Here is a 14,906-nt window from a genome sequence, read left to right as displayed (position 1 = left end):
GTCAATCAATGAATAAACATTAATTAAGTATCAGGCATTGTGCTAAGTAATGGAAATACAAAAAGACAAAATGCAGTTCCTCCCCTTGAGGAGCTTAAAACCTAATGGGGACAACAATAAAGATGTACCAAAAAAGAGTTATATACAAGATAAATAGGAAATGATGAACAGACGGAAGCACTGAAATTTTAAAAAGAGCTATATATAAGATAAATAAGAAATTATAAACAGAGGGAAGGCACTGGAATTTTAAAAAGAGCTATATGCAAGATAAATAGGAAATGATGAACAGAGGGAAGGCACTAGAATGAAAAGAGGTTAAGAAAATTTTCCAGTGGAAGATGGGGGTTTTAGCTGGATCCTGAAGGAATCCAAGGAAAACAGAAGACAGAGTTAAGGAGGAGCAGCCTTCCAAGCATGGAAGACGTGTAGTTTCACTGGATACACCCCTTGGTAAGGAAACCTCTGGGACCTCAGGGGAAATAATCCCATCAGCCCACAAAGCATCCCTTGGCAGATGTCAAAGAACATAATTTTAATTTATATTAATATAAATAATAATGGCATCTCACAATTACCTACAGCTTTGTAGTGATGATAGCACTTTCTCTGCAATAAGCATTATTTTGTGACCCCTGTTTTGCAGTTGAGAATTAGAGATCACATGCTCTGCTGACAGTCACTGGGCTGTGGAACATCAGTTCTTGGATTCATCCCAGGATTTCCACATCCTGAGCTCGTTATACTAAGGAAGAACAATGAGTCCGACCCAGTAAAATCATTTCCCACTTAGAAAGAAGATGAAAGTCTCAGGGTGTTTTATCTTCTTAATTCCAGACATCCACGCTGTGCGCCCTCACCGTGGGCAGATTGAAGTCGCCTTCCGATTTCGGTCCCTCTTGGATTCTGACCACCACCCATCAGAAATAGCAGGTGGGAGATGCCGTGGCTAATATCCAAGGAACATCAGCCTATCAGGATCTGTCTCCCTCTGTCTCACGCTCTCTTTCCTTCTTCCAGAAAGCCACAGATTTTGTTCCCGAGTACAGGATGCCTACACATTGCGCTGCTGTCCGCAGGTAAACCTAGCATATTTTCTGAAAAAGAGAGTGACTAGAAGAAAAAGCAAGAAAAATACTGTGTAATGGACCCTCCTCATCTTTATTTAATTGGAACCTGTTTTGTGCATCTAACACGGATTATTAGGATGATTTTACTTAGGTTCATCTGAAACCTAATACTTCCAAAGTCATTAAAATCTGGTGGCAAGACATAGATCAAGATGACTGATAATGGCCCCAAACTCAAGGGGAGACCTTTGCCCTCTTAAGCTAAGGTCTACCCAGGTATCAGGATGTCTGAGACAACACCCATTCAATTAGCCTTCCTAAAAGAATCATTCTGGGAGGGGTAGACCCTCAGAGTTTCTGACTGGAACAGAAAATAATTGCAATCCACACTTATTCGGAGCCATCAAAACCCAGTCTTAGAGGTCAAAGAATGGTGAAATCATATATTTAGTTCTGGAAGGGATTTTTGGTGCCTGGGAAAACAGATTTAGACTTGGAAGGCACCTCAAAAGCCATTTAATCCAACTCCCTTGTTTTATAGATGAAGAAACTGAGGGGGACTTGCCAAAATCAACAGGGATGTTGTCAGAGGCAGGGTTTGAACCCAGATCCAATGATATCAAATCCAGCCTCTTTTTCATTGCATCAATCACCTCTGGTTCTAATTCTGTTCTCTGGGACACAGAAGAACAAGTCCAATACCATCTGCAAATTTCAACTCTTTGGCAATAATAGCCTTTATCCCCAATCCCTGCCCTTAACCCCAGCCCCAGACAGAAAAGATCCCCAATTATTTCAATTGATCCTTGCATGGGCAAGTACAATGGGCACCCTAAATAGGAAATAATTCCTTTCTCTGACTTTCATAACATTGGGTTGGTTTTGTTGACCTAAATACTTTTTCTGTCTATATTTCTCATTTTATACAGTGAAGGTATGTTTCCTTTTCCTTGTTCAATACCTCTGCAAGGCAGAGTACTGGTTGATTTTCTCTGATGGTTTGTGTGTCCTCATTTTTCACAATCCTACGAAGGCTAATTAAAATATTGCCTTGCCCATCTAATTGAGAAAGTGACTAATCCTCCCAGTAAGAGAATGGAATCTTTCAATGTCTGGGAGAGAAGGACTGGTCTTTTACATTTATGAATTCAAATGTATCATTTCCCTATTAATGACATCTGATTGGTATGGTGATTCTTCAAAATAAAATAGATTAAAGGGGAAAAGTCAAGGATGGCATCTTCTTTTATGTAGTATTGTCATCTTTATTATATTTGTTCACCCAATCCAAGAGAATTTAACATTTTTCCAGTTGGTTAGATCAGACTTAATTTGTGTGGAAAGTGTTTTGTAGTTTTGCTCATAAAGTTTCTGATTTTCCCTTGGCAGATAGATTCCTAAATATTTTATACAATCAGTAGTTACTTTAAATGGAATTCCTCTTTGTAACTCTAACTGTTGGGTTTTGTTAGTGATATATAAGAATGCTGATGACTTATGTGAGTTTATTTTGTATCCTGCAACTTTGCTAAAGGTGTGGATTGCTTCTAATAACTTTTTAGCATAATCTCTAAGTATACCATCATATCATCAGCAAAGAGTGATAATTTGGTTTCCTCATTGCCTATTCTTATTCCTTTAATCTCTTTCTCAACTCTTATTGCCAAAGCTAACATTTCTAATAGAATATTAAATAGTAACGGTGATAGTGGGCAACCTTGTTTCACTCCTGATCTTATTGGGAATGGTTGCAGTTTGTCCCCGTTACATATGATACTTACTGATGGTTTTAAATAGGGCATCTTCTTTTATGAAAGTAATCCATGCAAGCCCACAAAATTCAGTTTAACTAAGAAACTCCTTGATGGGTTGAGAAATGGGACCAAGTCACCTCTACTCCATCATTAACTCAAGGCATTAGATTTTATAGAAATCAGTTGTCTTTCAAATGCATGTTTGTAAAGAATGATTCCTGGCTTAATGCCAAGAAGAGACATTATGGGGTACAGTGGATATAGAAATGGCTTCAGAGTTCAGAAAACTTGGGTCTGACATGTGGGGAAGGAGAGAGCCAGGAAGAGAGGAAAGAAAGGAGGGAAGAAAAAAGGAAGGAAGGAAGGAAAGAAGAAGGGAGGGAAGGAAGAAGGAAGGAAGGAAGTAAAAAAGGGGAAAAAAGAAAGAAAGAATGAAGAAAGGGAGGGGGGAGAAAGGGAAGAGGGGAGAAAGAAAGGGAGAGAGGGAAGAAGGGAGAAAGAGAGGAAAGAAGAAAGGAAAAAGATGGAAGGAAGAAAGAGAAAGAAGGGAGGGGGAAAGGAAAAAAATAGGAAAGAAGGGAGAGGGGAAGTAAGGAAAAAAAGAAGGAAGGAAGGAAACAAGTGAGAGACAGGGAAAAAAGAAATAGGAAGAAAGAGAAAAAGAGAAAGAAAAAAGGAGGGAGAAAGGAAGCAAAGAAAAAAGGAAGAGTGGGAAGGAAGAAGAAAGAGAAACATATAAAGGAAGAAAGAAAAAAGAGAGGAAGGGAGAAAAATGAGGGAAAGGAAGGAAGAAAGAAGGAAGAAAGAGGAGGAGGAAGAGAAAGAAAAAAGGAGGAAGAAAGAAGGAAAGAAAAAAGAGAAGAAAGGGTGGAAACAAGGAAAGTTGAGAAAGGGAGACATTCACACACAAAGAGAGGAGAAAGAATTCTTGCCCTCAAAAGAGCTTACATTCCATTAGGAGAGTCAGTCAGTGAACAAACATTAATTAAGCAAATTATGAGAAGAGATATAACTAGAGATGACAGGGCATGAAAACAGATAACTATCTCTATGGTTACTTGAGAAGGGAGGGAACACTAAGAGGGAGAGTTAGGGAGAACTGGAAGAGTTTTCACCCTGGAATGGGTACATCAAATGAGTCTGGAAGAATACCATGCTTTCTTAAAATGGAGATGAATAGTGTTTTCAGACATAGGGGAAAATCTGGGCAAAAGTATGGAGAGAGAAGATGAAATACTGTGATAGGGGATTCCCAGTAACCAGTTTGGCTCCACCATGAAATGCACAGGGAGGAAGAATATATAATAAGCCTGGACTTTTAGACTGGATCCAGATTGTAAAGGATTTCCAGTGCCATCCTGAGAAGTTCACTTAAGGGCAAGAGGGAGCCATTATCAGTTTTTGAGCATGGAAATGACATTGTCATTAGAGTCCTACCTTGAAGATGATCACATCTATAATGACATATTATGATGTATTAGATGTGGGATCAAAGAAGACTCCATCTTGGTGTTATGGCAAGATCCTTGTGAATTTATAAAGTAAATTGAATTATTTTCAAATTGCAGCAATGTCATGATTTCCATTGGCTAGATTTCATTGCAAAGTCTCAGATTTTCCTTTCTCTCCCCCAAATTTTCCTCAAGCACTTTGGCTGGCTCTACTCCCTCCCTCGTTTCAGCCTTCTTGGTCTATGTGCCAAAGACCCTTCTGAGACTGTAAACCTCTTCAGTCTAGGGATTCTGTCGCTTCTCCCTTTGCATTTGTAGTGCCTAGCCAAGGGTCCATAATAGGTGCTTTTTTATTTTATTCCCCCCAATAACACATAAAAGCAACTTGCAGGATTCCTTTTTTAAATTTAGTTTCAAATTCTCTCCATCCTTCCTCATCCCCTTCATTGAGAACACAAGGGATGTGATATAGAAATAATTGGGCTTAATGATTTGATTTTTTTCATCAGGGAGCTCTAAAATATCCTCAGGAACTCTTGGTTGCCAGACAGAGGGAAAAGTTCTATTTGAGTCCTGATTCCATGTTTTGTTTCTTCTAGGTCCACGGTGTGGTAAACGACACAATAGCTTTTGTGAAGGATATCATCCTGACCGAGATTAACAGTGCAACAGACAATCCTGTATCCTTTGAGAACTTGCTGGCTCTGAGGAGTCTTGACTCTGAGGAAAAATGAATATTTTAGATTTGTAGATTAAAATAGATGAGGCATGACAGCCCAGTGGGTAGAGAGAGGGGCAGCTGCTATGTGACCCAGGGCAGGCCCCTTAAATCTGTGTCTGCCTCAGTCTCCTCATCTGTAAAATGAGTACAACAGCATCCACTTCACAGGGCTGTAGTGAGGATGAAGCGAGAAAGTGCCTGCATGTAGTAGGTGATATAGACATGTTAACTATTTCAGTAGTTATAGTAGTAGTAGCAAAAAAAATAGTAGTAGTAGTGATGGAAGTGGTGGTGCTAGTAATAGTAGGGGTAGTAGTAATAATAGTGGTGATGATAATAGTAGTAGTAATAGAAATAATACTACTAGTAGTAATAGTAATAAAAGCAGTAGTAGTAATATAATAGTAGTAGTAATACTAGTAGTAACAATACTAGTAATAGTAATAGTAGCAGTAGTAGTAGTAGTAGAAATAGCAGTACTAGTAAAATAGTAATAGTAGTAGTGGTAGTTGTAGTAGTAGTAGAAATAGCAGTACTAGTAGTACTAGTAGTAGTAATAATAGTAGCAGTAGTAGTAATATAATAGTAGTAGTGGTAGTAGTAATAATGCTAGTAATAGTAATAGTAGCAGTGGTAGTACTAGTAGTAGTAGTAATAGAAATAGCAGTACTACTAGTAATAATAATAGTAGTAATAGTGGTAATATAGTAGTAGTAGTTGTAGTAGCAATAGTAGAAATAGCAGTACTAGTAATAGTAATGCTACTACTGCTAATAGTAGTAGTAGTACTAGTAGTGGTAGTAATAATAGTAGTGGTATATAGTAGTAGTAGTACTAATGTAGTTGTAGTGGTTGTAGTAGTAGAAATAGCAGTACTAGTAGTAATAATAGTAGTACTAATAGTAATAGTAGCAGTAGTAGTAATATAATAGTAGTAGCAGTAGTAATAGTAATAGTAGTAGTGGTAGTAATTGTAGTATAGTAGTAGTAGTAATAGTGATAGAGGTAGTAGTAGTAGTAATAATAGTCATAGTAATAGTAATAGTAGCAGTAGTAGCAGTAATACAGTAGTAGTAGTAGTACTAGCAATAGTAGTTATAGTAGCAGTAGTAATTGTAGTACTACTACTACTACTAGTAGTAATAGTAGTAGAAGTAGTAGAAATAGCAGTACTAGTAGTAATAGTAATAGTAGCAGTAGTAATAGTAATAGTAGTAGTACTAGTAGCGGTATAGTAGTAATTGTGGTTACTGTTTTTCTTGTCAAAAGTGGCTCTTGAACCCAAAACTTTCTGGCTCTGAGACCATTCTGCTACAGTGCCCCCTAAACATGGAAGATGGGGTTTCATCCATAAAGAAAACCCTCAGATGAAGAAGCTTCTTCTACTCATGCAAGGGGGCACTTTGAAACTTCCTCTTAAAGAATAGCGTGGGGACACTATTGCATGTGACAGAGGCAGGTCTTGGGGTCTCTGAGCCAGCTTCCTCTCCACCCTCAGAGACCATCTAGTTCAGGGCCCTACTCCCCACCAACAATATCCCCTGACAAGTGGCCATTCCTCCTTCACTGGAAAACCTCTGGATTCCTTTTTTTAAGTCGGTTGGGGTTAGGTGACTTGCCGGGGGTCATACAGCTGGTAAGCACCCTCCTGACTGCCCACTGTGCCCCCTTACTGCCCCTGAACCAGCTACTTTCCAAAGCAAGCCAGGATCTCCCGAGAAGGCTTTGAATGTTATTCTTTGCCACAAGCCAGAATCAGCATCCCTCCAGATTTCACCCATTGCTCCTAGTTTAGCAGGACCATGGTAAAGCCATGAGTGAGAGCTAATATAAAGGGGCCGGCGTCTTTAGCCCTCCCCTACTTATGTTCTGGGTCTTGATTGATGGCCCCAACACTTGCTATTATAAGATCTGCAGTCACGAGAATGAAGACTGGAGCTAGTAAGAGGACAATAGCCAGACTCTGTCTGCAGCTGCCTGGTCATGGAACAAATCAATTTAATGTTTCTTTTCTTTTTTTCAGGGATTCTCTGATGTGTTTAACAAAAGGCCATTAGTACCAATTTTGAACATGATTTCTCTGGCTAGAATTTTTTTTTTAAACTCAATGTTTTATCCTGAGGCTTGATTTCTGAAACAGACTTGACTTGATTCAAAGCGTAGGTGGTTTTCAGCTTGTATGGAAGTTTCCATGCTCATACAAAAAGGGCACTCTTTTTGCCTCTGTGGTCTAGAATTTCCGCTCTAGGGACCATTTTTCATCTTAGACACACAAAAGGACTGCAAGGGAAATTCTGCAAAATGTCCTGCAGTGGCTTAGGTTCCCAGGAGTTAACACTGTCAGTCAGGAGTCAGACTGGCATAAATCTTTTTTGGAAACAGTGCAAGTTTTGTGAAGAAAGCTGCCCCTGAGTAGCCCAATTTCCATATTCCTTTTCTGTTTCTCTGTCTTTGTCTTTCTGTCTTTCTGTGTCCCTCTCTACCTTCCTCCCTTTCCCTATTTTTCTTTATCTCCTCGTCCCTTTCTTTTCCTACTCCCTCCCTCCCTTCCTCTTTCTTTATTTCATTTTCTTTCTTTCTTTTTCTCTCTTTCTTTATTTCTCTTTCTTTCTTTCTCTCTTTCTCTCTCTCTCTTTCTTTTCTTTTCTTTCTCTGTGTCTGTCTCTACCCCCTCATCTCTATCTCTGTCTGTCTGTCTCTCTCTCTCTCTTCCCATCTCTATTTCTTTCTGTTTCTCCCTGTGTCCTCCTCCCTTCCTTCCTTCCTTCCTTCCTTCCTTCCTTCCTTCCTTCCTTCCTTCCTTCCTTCCTTCTTCCTTCTTCCTTCTTCCTTCCTTTCTTTCTTTCTTTCTTTTCTTTTCTTTTCTTTCTTTCTTTCTCTCTCTTTCTTTATTTCTCTTTCTTTCTTTCTTTCTTTTCTTTTTCTCTCTTTCTTTCTTTCTCTCTCTTTCTCTCTCTCTTTCTTTTCTTTTCTTTCTCTATGTCTATCTCTGCCCCCTCATCCTATCTCTGTCTGTCTGTCTCTCTCCCTCTCTTTCCAGCTCTATTTCTTTCTGTTTCTCTCTGTGTCCTCCTCCCTTTCTTTCTTTCTTTCCTCCCTCCTTCCTCTCTTTTTTTTCTCTGTAAGTCTTTGTCTCTGCCTGTCTGCTTTCTCTGTCTCTGACTCTGTCTGTCTCTATCTCCCTCTCTTCCTCCCTTCCTCCTTTTCTCTGTTTCTATTTCCTCCTCCCTTTCTCTCTTTACTTTTTCCCTTCTTCTCTTTCTTTAGCTCTGTTTTTCTGTCTCTTTTTTTCTCTCTTTTATACATTCTCTCTCTTCTTCCCTCCTTCCCTCTTTCTCTCTGTCTCTTCATTTCTTACCTTCTCTCACTCTTGCTTTCAAGTGAGTCTTTATGGAAAAATACAGAACAGACTAAAGTCTCCCAGCCCAGGTTAGCAAAGGGCCAGGCGCCACCTGTATGAATTATCCTGAAAGACTTTGCTATAATGTTCCTTCCCTGGGGCTTCTGGGGCCTCCCCCAGAAAGGAAGAGGGAGGAAAATGTTTAATGCCATTTGATTTTGCAGCTAGAATTGCCAACTTTTGCTGATGATTGGCACAAATTATTCACATGCCATTAAGCTAGACTGGAAGCCCCAAGTTACGGGCTCTACAGCTATTAGTCAATAATCACTTATTACGTACCTACTATATGTCAGGCATTGCAGGAGACAAAGAAATTGAAGCAGGCTCTGTCTTTCAGTATTTACACTCTAATCCCACCTGGCTCCCATCTGCCTTCCCAAATGTATTACCAATGGCTCCCCTCCAATTGTTCTCCCATCCTGTCAAAATGGTCTTCTCAGTGTTCCTCACATACACGCCTCCATCTCCTTTGCATGTGGTCCCTCCTGCCCAAAAATGCTCTTCCTCTTTTGCCCCTTATCTTTTGGAATCTCTGATTCCCTTTAAGACCCTTTTAGAGGAAGCCTTCCCTGGGAACACCCCAGTCTTGTCTTGCATCTTCTTTGCGCTTATAAGGGTATAAATTTTCCCCCTTTAGAATAAAGTCTTCTTGGGCACGAGACAATTAAATTTTTGCCTTTATGTCCCAAGTGTCCCACCCATGGTAGGGGAAGGAGGAAAAGGAGATAAGCATTTATATAGCACCTACTATATACTGGGTACTATGCTAAGCACTTTATAATTATTTCTTCACTTGATCCTCACAGCAATACTGAGAAAAGGGAGGCAGACCAAGGTGAATTGAGTTGCCCAAGGTCACTCAGCTAGTGTCTCAGGGCAGATTTGAAATCAGGTCTTCATATCTTCATGTCTAGGTTTTTATGTACTGTTTATGCACTGCGCCTTACTTGGTGGGAACCTAAAAAACATTGATTGACTAATTAAAAGAGCAGATGAAGAAAATTTTGAGCTTTTTTAAAGTTTCCTTTAAGCTTGGACTTGACACATGGGCCAGCCTTGCTGGCTATTTTGGCTACAAAGACAAAAATAAACAGAACTTGCCCCCAAGGAACTTACATTCTATTAGGTAGAAATAACATATAAACATGAGTAAATGTAAAATATGTGCAAAGCTTGCTCTACATCTTTGCCTCTGAATCCCTTGGGGCCACCTTCTCTATGAAGTCATGTCTGATTCTCACCAGTTGTTAGCACTCTCCCATTCCTCAGTTTATAACATGACAAGCTCAAAGTTTGTATATTCTTTCACGCTGACCGAAAAGATATTTTTTTTTAACTTATTACTTCTTCTCACCAGAAACTTACTCTAGGGAATCTAGGAATTTGACTTATCTAAAGCTATCTATTTATAGATACACTATAGATAATACATACACAGACAAGAAAATGGGGAAAAATTGGAAGAGAAATTGAGCTCTCATGATTGGAGAACAGGGAGTGAGAAAGGAAGTCCTCAAGGAGGAGGTGACCCTTGAACTGAGCTCTAGAAGATTATCAATCCAAAAAAGCCAAAATGAAAAAGATGTGAATTCCAGGCAGTAGAAGCAATCTGTGCAAATGTATGCATATGAATGAATAAATGAGTGAATGAATAAATAAATGAAACAAACATCTGTTTATTAGACCTTTACTATGTACAAAGCGTTATGCTTAGTTGTACAAATTAAAAAAAAAAAAAGAATAATCGTTCCCAATGATCTCTTGTTCTACTGGAACAGACCGACACATAGGGAGAGGTTTCAGCTACAAGTCAGATGGTAAGGAAATAGGGCCGTATAATAGCAATGCCTCATGTTTCATGTTATTTCCATCGACAAAACCATACCCCTTTCTGTTGTCAAACCATTTGATATTTCCAAGTACTTGATGCTGAGTCCCAGCAACAGCTAATTCTCCAACCTGGCTTTTTAGTGGTTGTTAAATATTCAGTGAACATTCTTTTGAGATTTAAAAAATATCTACTGTTCTCTTTGCCTTGGTATTTTTAGGCTTAAGTAAAAAGTGGGTAGTCTGGCAATTATATCATGCCATCTTTGGTGTGGCAGAGGGAAATTTTTTTCTCAGAATTGAAGGAAAGTAGATGTGTGAGATCATAGTTCCTAGGAAATGGCAATGCATTAGCTAACGGGCAGCCTTGAGAATGGGGCAGCACTGGCAATTATTCTAATACTCTTGCTTGGTATTTAATTGGATATTTGTCCCCAAGTGCCCACTGGAGAAATAACATGAAATGAAATCACTGTTCCTACATCTATTATGAAATTAGGCATGGAAGATTTTGCAAATAGTATCAACTTATGACTGTTAGCAATGACAATGATGGCTTGGGTCTCTCTTTTTTTCTGTCAAAGGAGATAATGTTTGTAAAGTGCTTAGCACAAAGCTTGGTACATAGTAGATATCATATAAATGCTTATTAAAAATGTTTCCCTCTAAAAAAGAAAAGTAAAAAATTCCGTGAATCATGCAAGTATTTTTTTCTAGCACTTAGTGCCTGGCACAAAGTAGGCATTTAACAAATGTTTATTGATTGATTTTCTGAATCTGTGATTTCATCATGTAGAGAACTTTCAGTGTGGTAACTCCTTTCACTAATGTAGGTCAACAACTCACCTGTCTGTTAGTCAGTCAGCAGTCATTTATTAAGTCCTTACTGTCTGTCAGACCCTGAGCTAAGTTTTAAGGATATAAAGAAAGGCAACAAGACATTCTTTTTTTATTTTATTTTTTAATAGCTTTTTATTTACAAGTTATATGCATAGGTAATTTTACAGCATTGACAATTGCCAAACCTTTTGTTCCAATTTTTCCCCTCCTTCCCCCTTTCCCCTCCCCCAGATGGCAGATTGACCAATACATGTTAAATATGTTAAAGTATAAATTAAATACAATATAAGTATACAGCAACAAGACATTCTAATGCCTAAAGTCTTACAAAGGCACTAACAATCATGATAGCTGGATTCTTAGGTCAGAAGGGCCTAATGAAACTTTAAATAAATGTTTAGGTTAGGTTAGGTCAGAAAGGGCTTCTATATACATGATTTCATTTGATTTTCTTAAAAATCCAATGAGACATTGGGAAAATCTTTTACCTTTTCAGTATCTTCATATATAAAATAAGGAGCTTGATCTGCATAGATCTGCCAATTCTAGACCTACATGCTATGATCTCCATTTACAGATGAAGAAATAGGCTTGAAGGTTACAATGATTTGTCCAGGGTCCTATAGGGAAGATCAAGGGGAGCTAGTTCAAAAGCCAAGTATCACATTTGAGAAATGCTACTAACAGGGAGGGTGGAAATGACATTGAGATCCACGGATTCCATTAATGAGTTCTTGATTCTGGCACACACATAGTTTGTGGCACCCAGGTTTTGGGGAAGCAATGTAGCCTAGTGGGTAGAGAGGCTGGATTTGGAGTCAGGAAAAACTGGATTCAAATCTCATCTCTTGATATTTACTAGTTATGTGACCATAGACAATTCAATTTGCTTTATTTCAAATTCCTTATTTGTAATATTGGTGTAATAATGAGAGAATGCACGTAAAGCTCACATCCAGAATGGGAAAGAGTAGTTTTTTGTATGATTTTCTATGATTCTCTAATTATATCATCATATCACCTGCAAAAAGTGATAGTTTTATATCCTCATTGCATTCTAATTCTTTTACATTCTTTTTCTTTTCTTATTGCTAAAGCCAACATTTCTAGTAAAATGTTGAATAATAGTGGTGATAATGAGCATCCTTGTTTCACCCCTGATCTTATTGGAAATGCATCCAGCTTTTCTCCATTACAAATAATGCTTGCTGTTAGTTTTAGATAGATGGTGATTGTTATTTTAAGGAAAGCTCCTTTTATCCCTATGCTCTCTAGTGTTTTTAATAGGAATGGGTGCTTTATTTTGTCAGAAGCTTTTTCTGTGTCTATTGAGATTATGATATGATAATATGACAATTTTCCTGATATTGAACCAGCCCTGCATTCCTAGTATAAATCCCATTTGGTCATAGTGTATTGTAAAGTTGCTGTAATCTCTTTGCTAATATTTATTTAAAGTTTCATTAGGGACTCATCTGTAATTTTCTTTCTCTGTTTTGGCTCTTCCTGGTTTAGGTGTCAGTGCCGTATTTGTGTCATAGAAGAAAGTTGGCAGGACTCCTTCTTTCCCTATTTTTCCAAATAGTTTACATGATATTGGAATTAACTGTTCTTTAAATATTTGATCGAATTCACTTGTGAATCCATTTAGCCCTGGAGATTTTTTCTTAGAGAGTTCATTAATGGCTTGTTCAATTTCTTTTTCTGAGTTTCTATTTCCATTTAAATTTCTATTTAAGTAATTTATTTCCTCTTCTGTTAATCTAGGCAATTTATATTTTTATAAATATCCATCCATTTTGGTTAGATTGTTGTATTTGCTGCCATACTGTTGGACAAAATAACTCCTAATTATTGCTTTAATTTCTTTTTCATTGTTGGTAAATTCACCCTTTTCATTTTCTGAGGAAAGAACCTCAGAGGCCATTTATTCCAATCATGTTATTTTATAGCATAAGAAACTGAGATCCATGGATATAAGACTTGTCCAAGGTCACATAGATGGCAAATGAGAGGATTTGACTCCAGATCCTCTGATAACAAATTTAGTGTTCTTTCCATTATAAGCCACAAAGCACTACATAAAGTGGCAACTTTTATTATTGACTGTAGAGAGACCACTGGCGTAATGGAGAGAGAACTAATCTCAGAGCCAACAATATTTGGGTTCAATCTTTGTCTCCAAAACCCATTGGCCTGCAAGTCATGTCTTTTCTTGATTCCTTAAAATGCTATAATTTGTGGAAGCCGCTGTTAGCCCACTTTTCAAAGTCTGTATTCTATTCTGTTCAAGCCTTGACCTGCCTGAAAAAGATGGTTTTTGCCAGTAGAGGAGAGACTATTTCTGGGGGAAATTTCCATGGTGAATACCCAGCAAAAGTAAGTCTTGAGCATCCTTTTCTTCCCAAGGAAATGTCATTAAGCATAGACAAAGTAAACTAGCAGAATTTTTTTTTTTTTAGGCTCTGGACTACTTGGCCATAGCTGTCCACGAACTTGCAGCCATCAGTGAGCGGAGAATCGAAAGACTGTGCAATCCATCACTCAGTGAGTTACCTGCATTCCTGGTGGCTGAAGGGGGCCTGAATTCTGGCTTCATGATTGCTCACTGCACAGCAGCAGCTCTGGGTAAGAACCCTACTTCTCTGGGATTGGCACATGGGAAAGGTGTTGTGTCCCCAGGCCCCTGGCCTAGCCAGATCACATTCAGAAAAGAGACAAGCCCATGTTTGTATTTAGATTGTATCATAATCTCCCGATGAAGAATAGTTAGCAGAAGGGAAGGGAAGGGAAAAGGAGAGAAGGGAAGGGGAAAGGGAAGAGAAGGGAAGAGAATGGAACAGGAAAGGGAAGGGAAGAGTAAAGAGAAGGGAAGGGAAGAGTAAAGAGAAGGGAAGGGAAGGAAAGAGGGAAAAGAAGGGAAGGGAAGGGAAGAGAGAAAGGAACAGAAGGGAAGGGGAAAAGGAAGGGGAGGGGAGGGAAAGGAATAGAGGAAAAGGGGGAAAAAAAGGAGAGGAGAGGAGAGGAGAGGAAAGGTTTTTCTGATTTCAGGCCCAGCACTACCACTGTGTCACCTTGCTGCATGATAATAGCCACATTTATATAGGACTTTAAGATTTGCAACATCCCTGATTAGTGGCCATCCAGCTTCTGTTTGAATACCTCCAGTAACAGGGAACTCCCCATCTCATAAAGCAGTTCATTTCATTGATGGTTAACTCCTGTTATAAGAAAGTTCTTCAACTATTCAGTAGGCACTTATTAAGTACCTACATTGTTCAAGGTGCTGTTCTAGAGACACATAGATACTATACAGACCCTTCTGAAGGAACTTCTAAACTTAGAGCAGTATTGTGGCAAAATGGATGGATCACTGGGTTTGGAGCCAGGAAAACCTGGGTTCAAACTTGCCTCAGACATTCACTGACTGTGATCCTGGACAAAGCAGTTCACTACTATAGGCCTCAGTTCCCCTTTCTGTAAATGGAGAAAATTGGAATCTCTGATCTCTTAAGTTCCTTTTCAGTTCTAAATCCATAATCCAATCTAAGGGGAGTATGGGTAGATATGTACACAAACAGCCCTGTTAAGAGGTAGAGTGTGATAAGTACAAAGAAAAGGTCAAGGCAATGTGCAAATATTTGTAATACTTCCTGGGATAGTTGTAAAGAAAATGCTTGGGAAAGCTCAAGGTGTTTTGAGATCATATGTTTAAAATGTGTTGTAAGCTTTAAAATTCTCTCCTTTTCTCTCTCTCCATTATATATATATTTTTTATACTTATATATCATTTATCATACAATATATTATAATGTTTTTATTTATAAAATTATATATTTA

At 38.5% G+C, this 14,906-nt stretch overlaps 1 protein-coding gene across 1 annotated transcript in view; it reads left to right on the top strand.

Moving 5' to 3' along the window:
• Positions 1-14,906, top strand: part of HAL (histidine ammonia-lyase) — a 38,579-nt gene that overhangs the window by 14,054 nt on the left and 9,619 nt on the right. The window contains exons 12-16 of the mRNA XM_052001120.1: positions 838-933; positions 1,021-1,079; positions 4,875-4,955; positions 13,380-13,445; positions 13,529-13,694. Coding sequence (XP_051857080.1) covers positions 838-933; positions 1,021-1,079; positions 4,875-4,955; positions 13,380-13,445; positions 13,529-13,694 — 468 coding nt within the window. The remainder of the gene's footprint in view (positions 1-837; positions 934-1,020; positions 1,080-4,874; positions 4,956-13,379; positions 13,446-13,528; positions 13,695-14,906) is intronic.

Source organism: Antechinus flavipes, chromosome 5, assembly GCF_016432865.1.
Source record: "Antechinus flavipes isolate AdamAnt ecotype Samford, QLD, Australia chromosome 5, AdamAnt_v2, whole genome shotgun sequence".
NCBI lineage: Eukaryota > Metazoa > Chordata > Mammalia > Dasyuromorphia > Dasyuridae > Antechinus > Antechinus flavipes.
Note: the sequence above shows the minus strand (reverse complement) of the source record. Positions and strands in the feature narration are given on the sequence as shown.